The sequence below is a fragment of the Bombina bombina genome, chromosome 6 (assembly GCF_027579735.1).
Source record: "Bombina bombina isolate aBomBom1 chromosome 6, aBomBom1.pri, whole genome shotgun sequence".
In the NCBI taxonomy this organism is placed as follows: domain Eukaryota; kingdom Metazoa; phylum Chordata; class Amphibia; order Anura; family Bombinatoridae; genus Bombina; species Bombina bombina.
This window is the reverse complement of record NC_069504.1, coordinates 1,044,916,953-1,044,937,860: the sequence shown is the minus strand read 5'-3', so window position 1 is coordinate 1,044,937,860 and position 20,908 is coordinate 1,044,916,953. Positions and strand designations below refer to the sequence as shown.

The 20,908-nt window shown below is 38.7% G+C and overlaps 1 protein-coding gene across 1 annotated transcript in view; it reads left to right on the top strand.

Annotated features, from left to right (window-relative positions):
• Positions 1 to 20,908, top strand: part of IPO8 (importin 8) — a gene marked incomplete in the record, with an annotated part of 217,276 nt that overhangs the window by 51,567 nt on the left and 144,801 nt on the right. Inside the window, 3 exon segments of the mRNA XM_053718807.1 lie at positions 617 to 777; positions 1,635 to 1,760; positions 15,718 to 15,784. Coding sequence (XP_053574782.1) covers positions 617 to 777; positions 1,635 to 1,760; positions 15,718 to 15,784 — 354 coding nt within the window.

Below are 20,908 nucleotides of genomic sequence, written 5' to 3'. Positions count from 1 at the left end.
GTAATGATCTGAGCAGCTGCAGTATTTAAAATGTAGGTGCAGTGACGATATCTAGCTATGCTTCACATGCACGTGCAGAGAAAAATGTTAACACTAATACAATGATAACTTTTACTAGAAGCATTTTTGCTAACACAGGTATATTGCAAATATGTTTCTATTCAAATATGTAATAAATCTATGCGCATTCACATTTTGACTGGAATGTCCCTATTAAAGGACCAGTAAATACAGTAGATTTGCATAATCAACCAAATGCATGATAAAAAGGCAGTGCAATAGCACTTAGTTTGAACTTTAAATGAGTAGTAGACTTTTTCAAAGTGATGTTTATTTCCACTCCTCCTGTATCATGTGACAGCCATCAGCCAATCACAAATGCGTATACGTATAGACTGTGAATTCTTGCACATGCTCAGTAGGAGCTGGTGACTCAAAAAGTGTAAATATAAAAACATTGTGCACATTTTGTTAATGGAAGTAAATTGGAAAGTTGTTTAAAATGGCATGTTTTATCTAATTCATGAAAGTTTAATTTTGACTTGAGTGTCCCTTTAACATCGCCTCTCTGTTTGACTTGAGTGTCCCTTTAACATCGCCTCTCTGTATTGCCTAGCCAAAGAGCATATGAGACCACATATCCGGCCTGTTATGCAGGAACTTCTTCACATCGTTCGTGAGACAGAAAACGATGACCTAACCAATGTTATTCAGAAGATGATTTGTGAGTACAGTCAGGAGGTGGCTCCGATTGCAGTAGACATGACAAGGCATCTGGTGAGTTTCTGAATAGTCACACATTGTTTTTGTTGGTTGCATAAATTATCTAAAGTATCTTGGAGTTAAATGAACAGTAATTGCAAGTTATTTCTGTTGTGTTGCTTAGAATAAACCTATAAACCAGCAATGCTATGCAGGGGTTAAACACTTAACTTTACTACATCTCTAGTGATAAAGTGACACGCTATTACAAATTAGATCATTTCACTTCATCATTATAATGGCCCTTTAAAGCCAAATGGGAAAATGTAGGTAGCAGGGTTAGCCTTGGAAATTCAGCAAGGTGATTTTACCAAGTTCTGAGAATTAGAAAATCCTCAATTGTTAGAGCTAAATTAAAAAAACTGGGGTCAAAATAAATTAATAAAAAGTATTTTGCAAAGTTGTTTGATTCTGCATTGCTTACTGTAACGAATACTAACCTCTCAGCTAAACGTTCTTGTCATCAAGCCCTTTATTATGTCTGCGACCCAAGAGGTGAATGTAGATCACAAAACCTCATACCTGCCTGAGCCCTCGTACACTGTACTTTTATATTAGATTTATATTATAAAAGTATTATTTTAAACCACGTTTGTTATTTTCTTAACATAAAAAGCCATCCTGAACCTGAGAAGTAAATGACAATTTAGTAACAATGCAAATGTTCTAAATAAAATACGTCAGTTTTTCTTTGTTTTAAACAGATTTGTATCCCATTGTTTTATGATGCTTTCTACAGTTCAAATTCAGAATTGTTGGTTTGATAACAAGAGCCATACTGTTTTGTATGCAGGCACCATCTGGTCACACTATTTGCTATAGTCACCTATCACTACAGACGCTGATAATGTATTTGTCACTTTGTCACCTAGGCAGAGATATTTGTTAAGGTTCTTCAGAGTGAAGAGTATGAAGAAGTGGAGGATAAGACTGTGATGGCCATGGGAATCCTACACACAATAGACATTGTACTGACTGTGGTGGAGGATTATAAAGAGGCGAGTACCACCAAATATGGTTTACATAGACGCCAATCATGAATTAAAGAGGCGGTGTATGCTAAAATAGTTTTGACCTTAATGTGTTTTCAGTGACTTGTTATACCAGCTGCAGAGTATAAAATGTAGGTTTATTTTTGTATTTGAAATAGCTGATTTTGTTCTTTCAAAACACAACCCATTAAAATGAGTTGAGCTTGCAGAAAATCAGATATCCTTATTTTATCTTTGTCTGTACACAAACATCTTTATATTGTCTCTGTCTGTAAACCAAAGCCCAATATTTAAAGAGAACAATTGAAAATTAATATATCATTGCTTATCTTTTCTACCTCCTACATTTAAACAACTTTCCAATTTACTTTTATCATTAAATTTGCTTTGTTCCCTAGGTGGTATTTTTCAAAACCTAAATCTAGGTAGGTTCAAACTGATTTCTAAACCATTGAAAACCGCCTCTTAGCTCAAAGCATTTTAAACGTTTTTCACAGTTAGACAGTACTAGTTCATGTGTGTCATATAGATAACATTATGCTCACTCCTGTGTAGTTATTTAGGAGTCTGCACTGATTGGCTAAACTGCATGACTGAGGTATAGGGCAGCCTGCAAAGGCTTAGATACAAGGTAATCACAGAGGTAAAAAGTGTATTTATATAACTGTGTTGGTTATGCAAAACTAGGGAATGGGTTATAAAGGGATTATCTATCTTTTTAAACAATAAAAATTCTGGTGTAGACTGTCCCTTTAAGAAGTACAGGACTATGACATAGCCATCAATTTAATACAGTGCACATAACTACAGGTATTCCATTAGTCATGATATATACGGCAACTAATGGGTCTCAAGAAATGCAATTATATCTCTTTACACTAATTATAAATTTGTATAACGAGAATATATATAGCCATAGGAATGCGAAAGAGGTCACTCTTTGGCCTCCTGTCAAAGAGGCAGAAGAATATAATAAAGGAGCATTTGCTTAAAGGGACATGATACTCATTTGCTAAATCACTTAAAAGGGATATAGTTTAACAGAAAAGCTTACTATAAAATATCACATGAACATCTCTATGTAAAAAAGGGAGACATTTTACCTCAATTTCCTCAGCTCGCTAGAGTAAGTGTTCTGTGAACAGTTAAGCTTCAGCAACTGTCATCTGCATGGTGAAAACAAAAAACAGCCAATCTGCTTCATCAGAGTTTACACTTTGCTTTACTGTGGTCTCGGGAGATTTCACTGAAATCACACGAGATTTAAAAATAAACTACATTAAATTGAGGAGGAAAATAAAATGACTGTGCCTGCACATGTCAGATGCATGGTTTCTGGATAGTCCTGGGTCTAGCATCCTGATTGGATACTTAAAGTCCCTTTTATAATGGGATGTGGCTACTAAGGAATTTTATTCTTGATATATTCTAGTCCGCTGTTTACATAAATTCTGCATCACTTTCAATGGATTCATTATTTGGGCATAATTAATCTTAAAACGTGTAGCAGCCATAATTAGTCAGATTCCAGCAGTAAAAATATAAAGCTTTTAGAGTCTTGCATAATTCCACTCCGTGAGTTTGAAGAGATATGAAACCCACAAAGTTTATTTTGTGATTCGGACAGCGCCAACAATTTAAAAAAGGTTTCCAATTTACTTCTATTATTAAATTTGCTTTGTTCTCATTGTATTCTTTGTTGAATAGATACTTAGCTAGGTGTCTAGAGCACTACAAGTGCTGCCATCTAGTGCTCTTGCAGATGGGTAACATTCTTGCAAAACCGCTGCCATATAGTGCTCCTTCCTTACACATGCACGCTCCTGTGCTTAAAGGGATATTACAGCCAAAATTGGAAACCACATGGGTGCATTTTGGTATTGAACAGAAGTCATTTTGTAATATATATGCATTAGCAAAAATACTTCTAATAAAAGCTATAGCTGTTTCAAAAGTGTATTTAAGTATGCACCGTGCACCAGCCTTTTAAACACAGCCATTGCTCAGAGAGCCTAAGGTGCTTGTATCATTTGGTAATAACTCAATTTGTTAATTGCTGACATGATACAAGCCCCACTGATTATATGAGCAGCTGCATTATTTAAAATGCTGGTGCACTGAGAATATCTAGCTATGCTTCACATGCACGTGCAGAGAAAAATGTTAACATTAAAACAGTGATAACATTTACTAGAAGCACTTTTGCCAATACATTTATATTGCAAATATGTTTCTATTCAAAGATGTAATAAATCTATGTGCATTTAAATTTTGACTGGAATGTCCCTTTAAGTCCCTGGTTTTCTACAAAAGATACCAAGAGATTGCAGAAAATTTGATAATAGAAGTAAATTAGAACATTGTTTTAAATTACATGCTCTATCTGAACTGTGAAAGAAAGTTTGGGTTTCATGTACCTTAAAGGGACACTGAACCCAATTTTTTTCTTTCGTGATTTAGATAGAGCATGCAATTTTAAGCAACTTTCTAATTTACTCCTATTATCAATTTTTCTTTGTTCTCTTGCTATCTTTATTTGAAAAAGAAGGCATCTAAGCTTTTTTATTAGTTCAGACCTCTGGACAGCACTTTTTTATTGGTGGATGAATTTATCCACCAATCAGCAAGAACAAACCAGGTTGTTCACCAAAAATGGGCCGGCATCTAAACTTACATTCTTGCATTTCAAATAAAGATACCAAGAGAATGAAGAAAATTTGATAATGGAAGTAAATTAGAAAGTTGCCTGCTCTATCTGAATCACGAAAGAAAAAATTTGGGTTCAGTGTCCCTTTAAGCTACATTATCCTCAAAAGTCCAGAATACCAGAGATTAGGATAAAATAGAAACTGTATTCTAATCACCCAAATGTGCAGTAATACTATTGGCACAAATTGAAGATAGATGTCACAGATATGCAAATATATTTAGTATATTGGTTGAAACTTGTTCCCAGCTATCAGTATACAACGTAGCATTGTCACAGCCCAGATGTCTCCCCATTCATGCTCTTTCTTTGTATGTTCAGACCTGAAAAATCACATCCTAGGATTTCACTTGAATTTTATATGGAAGGCTTTGCATACTGAGGTGTTTTTGTGAGTTGAATTACTCCAGCACAAAATGTATATGTGAAAGCAACTGCACAGTTAGGTATTCTTTCTCTATAAGTGTTTAAATGGTATTTTATTGAATTGCAATCATATTTTATTGTTTGGCAGTGTTTTTGAGTGCACCGTGTTCATAATTTAATCCATAGTGATCTATGCTTCTTATAGGGACATTAAACACTAAATACATGCTAGATAGAATGATGCATTAAAAGAAAAGATTAGTCCATGACAAACATGTAGATGTATTTTTTAAAGTTTCATTAGTTATTTAAAAAGTGACTAAATAAGTGTAAAGTTTTAGTGTCTATAAAACACTGGGAGCTGCCATGTTGTAACTTGTGTTACCTTCTCTGCTGTGGCCAATTAGGGTCAGTTATAAATAGGTCACTAGAGTGTGCAGCCAATGGTTGTGCTGGATTTAACAGTGTTCTGCACTTCCATTTATAACAGGAACTGAAAAGCTCACAATTTCAGAATGGAATTACAGGCAAAGAGGACAAAATAAATAATGAAAGTATATTGCAGAGCTGTTTTATTTATACAATTTATCATTTTATATTACCATCTCAAAGTGTTTAATGTCTCTTTATTTTAGCGTACAAAGAGAAAAATAGAGCCTGCATGCAAATCACAATTTTTATGGGCTACAGCATGGGCAAAAATTTTACCACATTATACAATCATGAAAATTATTATGTTAGAGATGTTTTGTGCAGATTGTAGAGACAAATTACTTTAAAGGGACATTAAACCCAAAATGTTTCTTTCATGATTCAGATAGAGCAGGCAATTTTAAATAACTTTCCAATTTACTTCTATTATCTAGTTTGCTTTGTTTCTTTAGGTATCCTATGTTGAAGAAATAGCAATGCACATGGGTGAGCCAATCACAGGAGGCATCTATTTGCAGCCACCAATCAGCAGCTACTGAGCCTAATTAGATATGCTTTACAACAAAGGATACTAAGAGAATGAAGCAAATTAAACAATAGAAGTAAATTGGAAAGTTGCTTAAAATTGCATGCTCTTTCTAAATCATGAATGAAAAACTGTGGGTTTCGTGTCCCTTTAAAGGGACTGTCCAGCCAGAATTGGAAACCACATAGATGCATTTCTATTTTGAATAGAAGGATTTTTGTAATATGCATGTATTTAGCAAAAATGCTTCACATAAAAACTATAGCTGTTTCAAAAGTGTATTTAAGTATGCACCGTGCACCAGCATTTTAAACACAGCACTTGCTCAGAGAGCCTGAGGTGCTTGTACCATCTGGTAATGACTCAGTTTGTTAATTGCTGACATGATACAAGCCCCACTGATGATCTGAGCAGCTGCATTATTTAACATGCTGGTGTACTGAGAATATCTAGCTATGCTTCACATGCACGTGCAGAGAAAAATATTAACACTAAAAAAGTAATAACTTTTACTAGAAGCATTTTTGCCAATACATTTATATTGCAAATATGTTTCTATTTAAACATGTCATTTACCTATGCGCATTTCAATTTTGACCGGAATGTCCCTTTAAGTGCTTCACATATTGAAATATATTAGAGTTGGACGCACCTTGACGTGAGCAGGTGAGCTTGCATACTCTGGAGAAATTATGGTATTATTAAAAATCCTTTTCATTTAGGTTTGAGATAGTGCAGGTGTTTTTTTCTTTTGAATTGACGCAAAACCGCATGCTCTCTTTTTACACATACTTTATATTCCACCTATTTTTGTTGAAGTAGAGTGCGTTGTGATACTGTGCTTCAGATTCAGTATGACGACTGTAACATAGACCAGCCATAAACAGACAACATTTCTGAGAAATAAAGTATAACTATTTCTGATTTTGTTTTCCTTCCATAAGGCAGGGAGAGTCCACGACTTCATTCCTTAGTGTTGGGAAATACAACACCTGGCTACCAGGAGGAAGCAAAGACACCCCAGCTAAAAGCTTAAATATCCCTCCCACTTCCCCTATCCCCCAGTCATTCTTTGCCTTTCGTCACTATAGGAGGTGGCAGAGAAGTGTCAGAAGATTTGGAAAGTCCTGTAATGAGTATGTTCCCTTCAAGAAAGGACTGGAGTTTTAAGTAATCATGTCAACCTCTCAGTGAGAGTATTGATGAAAGTTAGTCTGGAGATGCATGGAAAGTTTTTCTGCTAACCCATCCAGACTGTCACCTAACAGCTTCTGACCAATCAGTGTTGGTGAGTTTCACTGCTTGCTATTTCACACTGAAGTCCATCAAGTGTGACAGTCAAGTCAGAGCGTTGCTGCAAGACTGTCACACTTGAGAGACTGTGCCTGTTCCACAGCATGGCTCCTGGAGGGTAAGACCATTTTATATATACACTTTTTCCATACAGGGTCACAGTGTGGCTCCTTTATCCCTCAATAGGATCAAGGGTTAATATATCCTTCAGGGAGATTATTTGAACAGCAAGGAGTTTTTTATAACTGCTTTAATGTGAGAGTTTTGGGCTCAGACTGTGTGCTTTTGGCTTGGAACAAACAGGTTTCACTTTCGTTTTTTGGGTGTTGCTTAGCTCATATTAGCTCAGCGTCTTTTTCATAGCAGGGGAAATCCTGTTCTATGCACCACGTGACCGGGTGTGGTCTTTTCATTTTTCTACAATCCTGCTGCGGACATCACTCTTAAGAAGAGTGTTTTCATTGTTAGCTGTCTGGGTCCAGGAGGTGGTGAGTGCCCCAGCTATTTGGATTATAAGGGTGCCGTTTTTTTTTTAATAAAAGTGTTCTTTTTGTCAGTCCTTCTGTGAATATATCTTAGTTGAGGACTCTGATACTACATTAGAAGGTTCTGTTCCCTCTGTAATGATTAATAATTCCTGTTTATATTGTGAGAAGGCTGTGGTTTGCCCGCCTACTCAATTTTGTTCCATTTCCCTAAGCACTGTTCTTAATTCTAAGAAGGGTGACAAGCCTGCTAATACACATAGTGCTATTAGCCCCTCTGAGCCGTCTACCTCTCAGGAATCTGGGTCTCGAGAGATTACTACCCTTTCTACACTAATCACTCCACATGCAGTTCCCCACGGCTCAACTAGTCCTCCATCTGAAGAGGGCTTTTTTCCTGCGGACTTTACCGCGCAGTTACAATCAGCGGTGTCTGCGGCCCTGAGTGCCCTCCCTCCCTCTAGCAAACGTAAAAGAAAGGTTAATCATAGTTCTCCTGACCTAGAGTCATCTGAATATTTGTCGGATTTTGCTACTATGTCCCAGCTATTCGAGGATGAGTTAACCTCTGTAGTTTCTTTCTGAGTCGGAACAGTTTCTAAACCTCCTTCAGCGGAGGAACCCTCCTTTTAGATTTAAAATTGAGCATCTGTGTTTTTTATTAATGGAGGTTCTGTCTATGCTAGAGGTTCCAGAGGCTACACTCCCTGAGGAACCTAAGATCCCTAAATTAGACAGGGTTTATGAAGACAGGAAGGTCCCTCTGACTTTTCCTGTGCAGGTTAAGATGGCGAATATTATTAGTAACACATGGGAAAGAATAGGAAATTCTTTTTCCCTCTCGTCTACTTTAAAAAAAATATTCCCGGTCCCTGACTCTCAATTAGATTTGTTGGGCTCCATCCCTAAGGTGGATGGCGCTATTTCTACGCTGGCTAAGTGTACTACTATCCCTCTAGAGGATAGTTCTTCTTTTAGAGAGCCTATGGATAAGAAAATGGAAACTTTTCTGAGGAAGTTGTTTCAACATACAGGGTTTTTATTTCAACCGGCGGTTGCTGGAGCAGCTACCTACTGGTGCGACACTCTGTCAGAGCTCATTGAGGTGGAGACACCCCTTGAGGATATTCAGGAGAGAATTAAAGCTCTGAGAATTGCTAACTCCTTCATCTGTGACGCGAATATGCAGATTATTCGCCTAAATGCAAAGGCTTCTAGCTTTGTGGTCCTAGCGCACCGGGCTCTCTGGTTGAAGTTTTGGTCTGCGGATATGACTTCTAAATCCAGACTCCTTTCTCTTCCTTTCAAGGGGAAAATTTTATTCGGTCCAGGGCTGGACTCCATTATTTCTACGGTTACCGGAGGGAAAGGTGCCTTCCTACCACAGGATAGGAAGAATAGGCCTAAGGGACGGCAATTGTGTAATTTTCGTTCTGACAAATCACAACAACAGCAATCCTCATCCAAGTCTGAGCAGCCCAAGAGTACTTGGAAGCCGTTTCAGTCCTGGAATAAGTCCAAACCGACTAAGAATCTTGCCGAGAACAAATCCGCATGAAGGGGCGGCCCCTGATCCAGGATCGGATTGAGTTCGGATCGAGTAGGGGGGACAGACTATCTCTTTTTTCAGACACTTGGCTCCAGGATGTACAGGATCCTTGGGTCCTGAAGGTTGTATCTCAGGGATACCGGATAGGATCAAATCTCATCCGCTCAGGGGCAGATTCCTACTTTCCAGACTGTATACAAGACCAGAAAAGAGAACTGCCTTTTTAGGTTGCTTACGGGATCTATAAGAGAAAGAAGCACAGAGGCGCCAACATGGCCTAGTAACGTCACGGCAGTCAGATACAAAACATCAGCAGGATAGGAAATATACTCACAAGCGTAGCGCACCCAAATGGTGCTATTGTGGCAGCCTGGAACATCTAACAGTGGTCCAGCTCACTGGTGTCTCCAGCCAGATAGAGATGATCCTTGGCGAGGGCCTATCCTATGATGCCTATAAGGGCAAAAAAGGCACACACATAGCCCAGTAACGTTTGTACACCAGATAAAAAAGGATTCAAGGTTGTACTTACAGGAAACAAAGCACCACCAGGTGCAATATCAGCAGTACTGGGACCTCTCAGCCGCCCAGTGGACTGTGGAATCCTATTTGCAGGATGCAGAAAATCACCACTTTGGAAGCTAGAACTAGCACACACACTCTGCCCCCAAACAGGAGCAGAATAATTGTGATAAAGCAAGTGTATATTTAAAAACTTTTATTTTAAAAACAGCGACATGTATACAAGACCAGAAAAGAGAACTGCCTTTTTAGGTTGCTTACGGGATCTCTCCTCTCTCTAGGAATAATTGTCCCGGTACCTACAGCAGAAAGAGGTTTGGGGTTTAATTCAAACATTTTCTTGGTTCCAAAAAAGGAGGGAACTTTTCGTCCAATTCAAGACTTAAAGTGCCTAAACAAGTTTCTGAGTGTTCCCTCTTTCAAGATGGAGAAAATACGGTCAATCCTTCCTCTGGTTCAGGAAAGACAGTTTATGACCACCATAGACCTGAAGGATGCATACCTTCAGGTTCTGATTCACAGGAAACATTTTCAGTTCCTGAGGTTTGCCTTTCTGGACCAGCACTTCCAGTTCATAGCTCTTCCGTTTGGCCTAGCTACTGCTCCAATGATATTTTTGAAGGTTCTGGGGGCTTTTCTAGCCATTGCCAGAACACAAGCTATTGCAGTAGCGCCTTACCTGGACGGTATCTTGGTACAGGCACCATCTTTTCATCTAGCAGAAGAAAACTCGGAGACCCTTCTCAGTCTTCTTAGATCACCTGGATGGAAGATAAACTTGGAAAAAGAGTTCTCTTACTCAAAGTACAAGGGTGAATTTCCTGGGGACAATAATAGACTCCATGTCTATGAGAATATTTCTCACAGATCAGAGACGTTGCAAGCAAACTACTGCTTGTCTTGCCCTCCAGACCTCCTTGGGACCCTCAGTGGCCCAGTGTATGGAGGTGATTGGACTCATGGTGTCCTGTATGGACATCATTCCATTTGCCAGATTCCATCTCAGACCCGTACAACTATGCATGCTGAGACAATAGAACGGCGACCATTCAGATCTGTCTCAACAGATTGTGCTGGAGAACCTGTCGAGAGACTCTCTCTCTTGGTGGCTCTGTCCAGATCATCTTTCCCAAGGCACATGCTTCTTGAGACGGTCCAGGGAGATTGTGACTACGGACGCAAGCCTTTCTGGCTGGGGAGCCGTTTTGGGTGCCAAGAGAGCACAAGAGCTGTGGACTCAGTGGGAGTCCTACCTTCCGATCAATATATTGGAACTCTGGGCAATCTTCAATGCTTTGAAGGCTTGGCCCCTTCTGGGTTCGTCCCAGTTTATCAGATTCCAATCAGACAATATAATCTTGGTTGCCTATATCAACCGTCAGGGGGGAACGAGAAGTCCCTTGGCGATGAGAGAAGTATCTCGGATACTAGAGTGGACGGAGACTCACAGATGTACGCTGTCAGCGATCTTCATTCTGGGTGTAGGCAACTGGAAAGCGGACTTCCTCAGCAGGCAATCTTTTCACCCAGGGGAATGGTCTCTCCACCCCGAGGTGTTTGCAAAGATATGCAGCGAGTGGGGGACGCCGGAAATAGATCTCATGGCATCCCGCCTCAATACCAAGCTACTCGGGTACGGGTCAAGGTCGAGGGATCCTCAGGCTGAACTGATAGATGCCCTTTCAGTACCATGGAGGCTCATATTTCTTTTTCCTCCATTACCGCTTCTACCTCGTGTGTTGGCTCGCATTAAGCAGGTGCAAGCAACAGTGATTCTGATTGCTCCATCGTGGCCGCGAAGGATGTGGTTTGGGGATGTCCTCATCTCCTCAGTGAAGGTTAACTTGTCGCAGAGATCTGCTGATACAGGGTCCCTTCGTTCATCAAAATCTAGATTCTCTGAGGCTGACTGTGTGGAGATTGAATGCTTAGGCCTCTAGTTATCAAGCCGTCAACCGCAAATACGCTGGAATTCCGCAGCGTATTTGTGGCGAGGCTGATTCGCCGGAATTCCGCAGCGTATTTGTGGCGAGGCTGATTCGCCATAGTTATCAAGCCCTACTGCCCGGCAAAAATAGAATATAGTTACGTAACCTACGATCCGCCGGACTCAGTCCGACAAAGATCGATGGTTACGTCACTACTGATGTTCCCAACGCAAGTTCGGCACAATCTGACTACTTTTGATAGTTCTCAAACTACTAGCAGGTACGCTCGCCACTATTCCGGGCCAGCGTTACCTGGATTTCAATCCGCCGCCCTGGAGGCGGCGGATCCCATAGGAATCAATAGGAGTCTGACCATAGCGAAAGCTTATGTTCGCTGCTGCCCGATATCCTATTGATTCCTATGGGAGATGTCTGCACCTAACACCCTAACATGTACCCCGAGTCTAAACACCCCTAATCTGCCCCCCCCCTACACCGCCGCAACTAAATAAACTTATTGACCCCTAAACCGCCGCTCCGGACCCCGCCGCAACTATAATAAACATGTTAACCCCTATACCGCTGCTCCCGGACCCTGCCGCCACCTACATTATACATATTAACCCCTAATCTGCCGCCCCCTATACCGCCGCCACCTACATAAACTTATTAACCCCTATCCTGCGGATCCCGGACCCCGCCGCAACTAAATAAATTGTTTAACCCCAAAACCGCCGCTCCCGGACCCCGCTGCCACCTATATTAAAGTTATTAACCCCTATCCTGCCCCCTATACCGCCGCCACCTATATTAAAATTATTAACCCCTAAACCTAAGTCTAACACTAACCCTAACCCCCCCAACTTAAATATTATTTAAATAAATCTAAATAATATTACTTGTATTAACTAAATTAATCCTATTTAAAACTAAATATTTACTTGTAAAATAAACCCTAAGATAGCTACAATATAACTAATAATTATATTGTAGCTATTTTAGGATTTATTTTTATTTTACAGGCAACTTTGTATTTATTTTAACTAGGTACAATAGCTATTAAATAGTTAATAACTATTTAATAGCTACCTAGCTAAAATACTTACAAAATTACCTGTAAAATAAATCCTAACCTAAGTTACAATTAAACCTAACACTTCACTATCATTAAAAAAAATTAAATAAATTACCTACAATTACCTAAAATTAAATTAAATAAACTAAACTATAGTACAAAAAAAACAAACGCTAAATTACAGAAAATAAAAAAGAATTACAAGAAGTTTAAACAAATTACACCTAATCTAAGCCCCCTAATAAAATAATAAAGCCCCCCAAAATAAAAAAATGCCCTACCCTATTCTAAATTACAAAGTAACCAGCTTTTTGCGGGGCATTGCCCCAAAGTAATCTGCTCTTTTACCTGTAAAAAAAAAAAAAAAATACAACCCCCCAACATTAAATCCCACCACCCATACACTGATTGGCTGATCCAATCCGATTGGCTGATCCAATCCGATTGGCTGATCCAATCTTGTATTTTTTTTTTTTACAGGTAAAAGAGCTGATTACTTTGGGGCAATGCCCCTCAAAAAGCCCTTTTACGGGCTGGTAAAAGAGCTGGTTACTTTGTAATTTAGAATAGGGTAGGGCATTTTTTTATTTTGGGGGGCTTTATTATTTTATTAGGGGGCTTAGATTAGGTGTAATTAGTTTAAACTTCTTGTAATTCTTTTTTATTTTCTGTAATTTAGTGTTTGTTTTTGTACTATAGTTTAGTTTATTTAATTTAATTTAATTTTAGGTAATTGTAGGTAATTTATTTAATTTATTTAATGATAGTGTAGGGTTAGGTTTAATTGTAACTTAGGTTAGGATTTATTTTACAGGTAATTTTGTAAGTATTTTTACTAGGTAGCTATTAAATAGTTAATAACTATTTAATAACTATTGTACCTGGTTAAAATAAATACAAAGTTGCCTGTAAAATAAAAATAAATCCTAAAATAGCTACAATATAATTATTAGTTATATTGTAGCTATCTTAGGGTTTATTTTACAGGTAAGTATTTAGTTTTAAATAGGAATAATTTAGTTAGTAATAGTAAGTTTTATTTAGATTTATTAAAATAATATTAAAGTTAGGGGGGGTGTTAGTGTTAGACTTAGGTTTAGGGGTTAATAAGTTTAATATAGGTGGCGGTGGGCTCCGGGTGCGGCGGTTTAGGGGTTAAACAATTTATTTAGTTGCGGCGGGGTCCGGGATCCGCAGGATAGGGGTTAATAACTTGAATATAGGTGGTGGCGGTGTAGTGGGGGGCAGGATAGTGGTGAATAGGTATGATGTAGGTGTCGGCGGGGTCCGGGAGCGGCGATTTAGGGGTTAATACATTTATTATAGTTGCGGCGGGGTCCAGGAGCGGCGGTTTAGAGGGTATTAACTTTATTTAGGTGCGGGGGTTAGTGACAGGCTATCAAAAAAGCTGCGAAGAAGCCGATGAGCAGCGAGTTCGATGACTGTCAATTAACAACAGTCCGGTGCTCATCGCTCCGTACTTGGTGCACGGCTTCTTGACAGATTTTTTTGATAACTTTGGCGAACGTATTCAGGTCCACAGCAGCGATGGTAGGCGAGATTAGGCGAGCGTATTGAGTCGGCGAATGCAGGAAAGTAGACGGCTTCATAACTAGAGGCCTTAGTCTTAGCCAAGAGAAGGTTTTCTGAGAGTGTTATCGACACTCTCTTGTTCAAGCTCGTAAGCCAGTTACTCGTCGTATCTACCATAAAATGTGGAGGACTTACTTGTACTGGTTTGAAGAGCGTGGCTTTTTCTGGCATATGGTTAAGGTTGCCAAAATGTTATCTTTTCTCCAGGATGAACTGGAGAAGGGTCTATTTGCTAGTTCCCTGAAGGGACAGATATCGGCCCTGTCAGTGTTACTGCACAAGAGATTGGCTGTGCTTCCGGATGTGCAGTCCTATGTTAAGGCTCTGATTAGGATCAGACCTGTCTTTAGATATGGGGCTCCGCCTTGGAGCCTCAATCTTGTTCTTAGTGTTTTGCAGCAGTCTTCGTTTGAGTCTATGCATACTGTTGACATTAAATTGTTATCTTTGAAGGTTCTTTTTTTGTTGGCTATTGCCTCTGCGCGCAGTTTCTGCGATTTCTGCCTTGCAATGTTACCCCCCCTTATCTTGTTTTCCATGCTGATAAGGCAGTTTTACGTACTAAATTAGGGTTCCTCCCTAAGGTGGTGTCGGATCATAACATTAATCAAGAAATTGTTGTTCCTTCTTTGTGTCCTTCTTCATCGAAGGAACTCTTGCTTCACAATCTAGATGTGGTTTGTGCCTTGGCTACTTCAGGCTACTAAGGAATTCAGACAATCTTTCTCTTTATCTATACGGGGAAAGGTAAGGGGCAGAAGGCTACTACGACTTCCCTATCTTTCTGGTTGAGGAGTGTCATCTTATGAGACAGCGGGACGACAGCCTCCTGAGAGGATAACGGCTCATTCCACTAGAGCAGTGGCTTCCTCCTGGGCTTTTAAGAACGAAGCCTCTATGGATCAGATTTGTAAGGCGACTGGTCCTCCCTTCACACCTTTTCTAAATTTTACAAGTTTGATTTGTTTGCTTCTGCTGAAGCAGCTTTCGTTAGAAAAGTTTTGCAGGCTGTGGTGCCCACAGAATAGGGTCCGCCTCTTTTTTGTTCCCTCCCGTTATTCCTTCAGTGTCCTCTGGAGTTTGGGTATAGTTTTCCCAACAGTAAGGAATAAAGTTGTGGCCTTATGGAAGGAAAACATAATTTATGTTTACCAGATAAGTTCCTTTCCTTCCTGGCAGGGAGAGTCCACAACCCCGTCCGTAATTTATTTTTGTTGTGCGGCTCCCTTTTTTATATTGTTTTTTCTGGTACCTTTTATACCCTGATGTTTCTCCTACTTTTCCTTGTTCCCTCAGCAGAATGACTGAGGGATATTTAAGCCTTTGGCTGGGGTGTCTTTGCCTCCTGTTTGCCAGGTGTTGTATTTCCCAACAGTAAGGAATGAAGTCGTGGACTCTACCTGCCAGGAAGGAAAGGAATTTATCTGGTAAGCATAAATTATGTTTCCTTATATTGTCAATATATTTGTCTTTTTTTTTTGTTATAGGTAAAGCAGCACTTGGAAGGGATATGTTTACAGATCATTGGCCTTGTTTTGCAGAAGCATATCATAGGTAATGCTTAGCATTAAATTATAAAATATTATTATCTTCCTGGGCTAATACTGGAATTGGATGACTCATATTTACTGTATGAATTTAAAATGTAATTTTCTAAAGTTTTTCTTAAAGAAACATAATACCTATATGCTAAATCACTTGAAAGTGATGCAGTATAATTGCAAAAAACTGACCAGAAAATATCACCTGTCTTAAATATGAACAAATCGTCTTCATCGATCCATATTCTCAAGATGAATGTCAAATTCCTCAGCAGGTGGTTTTCTACACCTGCTCGTCTATCCACTATTCTTCCAGGCTACCCGGCTGGGTGCTGGAGAGAATGCACAGATAAAGGTACAACCGCACATATTTGGTGGACATACCCAATAGCCCAGTCTTTCTGGATATCAATCAATTCAGAAATTGATGAGGCTTTGTCCATCCATCTTCCCTTAAATATTTGGATATTTCTTTTTAATACATTTCCCAAACTTAGATGTAAGCTGTGATGCAAATGACTCCTCCTCAAGATAAATTCTGCTAAGAGAATTCCATCCATATCTACGTGGGGGGATAAAGTATCAAACTGCCTTTGTCTGGAGAAATAAGATTATACTCAAAATAAACATCTAGAGGACTACTATAATAATTGCTTTATTTGGGAAGAATATTTGAACAAGAAATAGAAAGCAGTAGGGATATAGACTCCTGGGTACCCTGACATTTAACATTTTCAAATTCTACCGAGATCATCCCAGCTTTTGAATCCATTTTCTATACACAAAAATGTTCTACTCATTTATTGAACAGTTATCCATGGAACACCCTTTCACATCTTACAACAATGTTTTGAATACTGCCTAACGGCTTCAATAAACCAGTTTTCTTTTTAATAACACCATGAGTCCACGGATCATGTAATTACTATTGGGGAATACCTCTCCTGCCCTGCAGGAGGCGGCAAAGAGCACCACAGCAAAGCTGTTCATTATCACCTCCCTTCCCTCCCAACCCAGTCATTCTCTTTGCCAACGTTAAAGGGACACTGAACAAAAAAATAATATTTTGTGATTCAGATAGAGCATGCAATTTTAAAGGGACAGTCAACACCAGAATTGTTGTTGTTTAAAATGAAAGATAATCCCTTTATTACCCATTCCCCAGTTTTGTATAACCAGCACAGTTATAATAATACACGTTTTACCTCTGTAATTACCTTGTATCTAAGCTTCTGCTGACTGCCCCCTTATTTCAGTTATTTTGACAGACTTGCATTTTAGCCAATCAGTACTCACTCCTAGGTCATTTCACGTGCACAAGCTCAATGTTATCTATATGAAACACATTAACTAATGCCCTCTAGTGGTCAAAATGCATTCAGATTAGAGGCAGTCTTTGAGGTCTAAGAAATTAGCATATGAACCTCCTAGGTTTAGCTTTCAACTAAGAATACCAAAAGAATATAGCAGAATTGGTGATAAAAGTAAATTTGGAAGTTGTTTAAAATTACATGCCCTATTTAAATCATGAAACTTTTTTTTTGGACTTGACTGTCCCTTTAAAGGGACAGTCTACCATAGAATTGTTATTGTTTTAAAATATAGATAATCCCTTTATTACCCATTCCCCAGTTTTGCATAACCAACACAGTTATATTACTATACTTTTTACCTCTGTGATTACCTTGTATCTAGGAACCTTCTTCCAGCCCCCTGATCACATGACTGTGACTGTTTATTATCTATTGTCTTAAATTTAGCCTTGGTTTGTGCTAGATCTTAAATAACTCCCTGTGCCTGAACACAGTGTTATCTATATGGCCCACGTGTACTTTCTGTCTCTTTGTGTTGAAAAGAGATTTAAAAAGCATGTGATAAGAGGCAGCCCTCAAAGGCTTAGAAATTAGCATATGAGCCTACCTATGTTTAGTTTAAACTAAGAATACCAAGAGAAAAAAGCAAATTTGATGATAAAAGTAAATTGGAAAGTTGATTAAAATTAAAAGTCCTATCTGAATAATGAAAGTTTTATTTATACTAGACTGTCCCTTTAAGCAACTTTCTAGTTTACTCCTATTATCACATTTTCTTTATTCTCTTGGTATGTTTGTTTAAAAAGCAAAAATGTTATCTTAGATGCCGGCCCATTTTTGGTGAACAAACGTTGTTGTCCTTGCTGATTGGACAACACCAATAAACAAGTGCTGTCCATGGGTCTGAACCAAACATTTGCTTGCTCCTTAGCTTAGATGCCTTCTTTTTCAAATAAAGATAGCAATAGAACGAAGAAAAATTGATACTAGAAGTAAATTAGAAAGTTGCTTAAAATTGCATGTTCTATCTGAATCATGAAAGAAAAAATTTGGGTTCAGTATCCCTTTAAGTGCAAGGAGGTGGTAAATTTAGGTGTTAGAAAAGATTCTTCAATCAAGAGTTTTTTATTTTTAAAGTAGTACAAGATTGTGCTGCTTTGTTCTAGGGTGTAGCTGTAGTCCATATAAGTCTCTTCAGTAGAGCAGTGGTGGCTTTAGAGCAATGGGAACTTGTGGGACATCATTCTCACTGCGCCTTCCATATATTTCATGCTGCCCTACTCCCAAAGCCTGAGGGAAATTACTCAGCCTTTTATTTCTCCACAGGTCGATGTGAGGGAGAGGAGCTCTCAAGCCTGTGAGCTGCCTTGCTGTCAGGCAGATGTATAAGATAAGTGCTAACTTTATTATTTCTGGGGACAAAAGAAACAACTCTCAGAATGAAGTGAGCACTACATTTCAAACAATTATTCACATAATGAAGGGCTCAGAATAGAAGAGGTGCTCTTTTTTGTGGTGGGACACGTAAACTCTCCTAGATGGAGAGGACTTTTGACAGCCTTATGATGCAGGCACTGGGGCTGGGAGACAGTTATTGCAAATGGCTCTGGTGGTTTTAATCGGCGGTTTAACTTAGTAAAATACCGACCGGGAGATTCTTCCTTATGGCGACGCCCACGATGGGCGGATCATAGCTGAATTGCGCGCCACTTTTATTGCGCCTCAGTGTGAGATACACGGATAAGAGATCTTCATAATCTGCCTAGAAAAGCATGATTCTCGGTACAAGCATGCATTACTAGGACCGGAAAACACTTGCTTTCTCCTCCTGCTGAGTTCCGGATCGTCTTCTGAAACAAAGCAGTATAGTGCCGGTACAGCGAGTCAGGTAGGCACCTCAGCAAAGCTGTTATATTTCTATTAATCGGCTGATTTTGTATTTTTGCAAGCTCTGGTAAAAAAAAGTTTCACTTTTAAAATTTAAAGAGACAGTAAAGTTTTTTCCACTTAGAAATTTTTATAAAAAATTTAAGGTTTTTAATTGATAATTGAACCATTGTGAACCAGTATGGACCAAGAGTCCTTACAAAATGTCACTTGTTCCTTGTGTTTTGATGCCAATGTGAGAGGACTTTAAGTTATAGGGAAAAAAAAAATTCTGAGCCAGCATTTTCTAAAGCAGATGTTGTCCAGGAGTCTAATGACGAGGTTCAATATATGCCGCCGCTTTCTCCTCAAGCGTCCCAAATTTTAACGCCCTCACATGCAGTGCCCTGCGTTTCCTCTCTAGCTCCCGCAGGAGTTACTTTAAAAGACATCACTTCTCTCATGTCTTCTGCAGTTTCAGATGAGTTGTCTGCTTTCCCAATGTTGCAAGGAAAGCGTAAGAGGAAAATTGGAAATTCAGTAAGCGAGGTTTCTGACGCAGTTGTTGCTATTCCAGATGTCCCCTCAGATGTCAGCCTGAGGAGGAGGATAACATAGTAGCATCTGAATATCTGTTCTTCAGTTATTCCTTGGTATTTGGCGCCATCTTATGGTGCTTTGATGTTATTTCTTCTGTTATTAATTTTCAATAACTGAGAGGAATTTGTCCAAATTATTTAGTGATCTTTGGACACTAAGTTGTTTATTTTTCCTAGTTTACTATGGAATATATAAAGGGTTCTTTGATGGTCCCTTATTGAATTACGGACTGATGTTCTTTGGGGAATGTTGTATGCCACCTTGTGGTGACCTTTTTTATTTTACTGCTTCTATATTGCAGTAAGACGGTTGCTTTTACAAGGCCCTTCCGAGGGCTTGATGTGATTATATATCTGTATAGGCTGATCCTAATTTTATGACTAGAGGGATGCTCTGTTGTGGCTTAGTGGATAGCACACTGGGCTTGCAGGCAGAAGGTTCCGGGTTCAAATCTTCCCCCGGGTGCTGGTTGTGAACTGTTAGTCATGCCACTCAAAATTATTTAGTGTTCTTTGAACACATATATAATTTTTCCCTTCACAGGGAAGGAATTGTTAATATTTGTGACCTATATTGTTTATGTTAAATTCCAGATTTTTTAGTGTTTTTGAACATTAATATATTTTTTCCTTTCTTGGGGAAGGAATTTGAAAATTTGTGACATGTACTGTTCATATACTATTCCAAATTCTTTATTGTGATTTGAACACTAATATATTTTTTTCCCTTTACAGGGAAGGAATTTTGAATATTTGTGACACGTTTTGTTCATGTAACATTTTAATTCTTTAGTGTTTTTAAACTATATATTTTTTCCCTTCTTAGGGAAGGAATTTTTACATTTTGTGACATGTATTGTTCATGTCTCATTCCAAATTCTTTAGTGTACTTTCAACACTAATATATTTTTTCCCTTCTTAGGGAATTAATTTTTTAATATTTGGGTCATGTATTATTCATGAACCATGCCAAATTCTTTAATGAACACAGAGTCTTTTTCCTTTCTCAGATGAAGGATATAATATATAATATATATATATATATATATATATATATATATATATATATATATATATATATATATATATATATATATATATATATATATATATAAAAATTTATTTATTCTCCTGGGACATTCTTAGGGCTAGGCCATTCAGGCCTATGTGGCCTATTGATTGGCTTTGTGGTTTTACAGGGTTGTTGGTTTGAACAAACCTTTATCAAGGTTAGCCCTACCTTTTCGATTCAGTTTCTGTTCCCCTGATTCTTTTAGAAGGTTCTAGGGGCTCTTCTGGCGAAGCCCTCTGGTGGCTCATTGGGATACAGCATGAGAGACCAGAGTTCAAGACTCCATG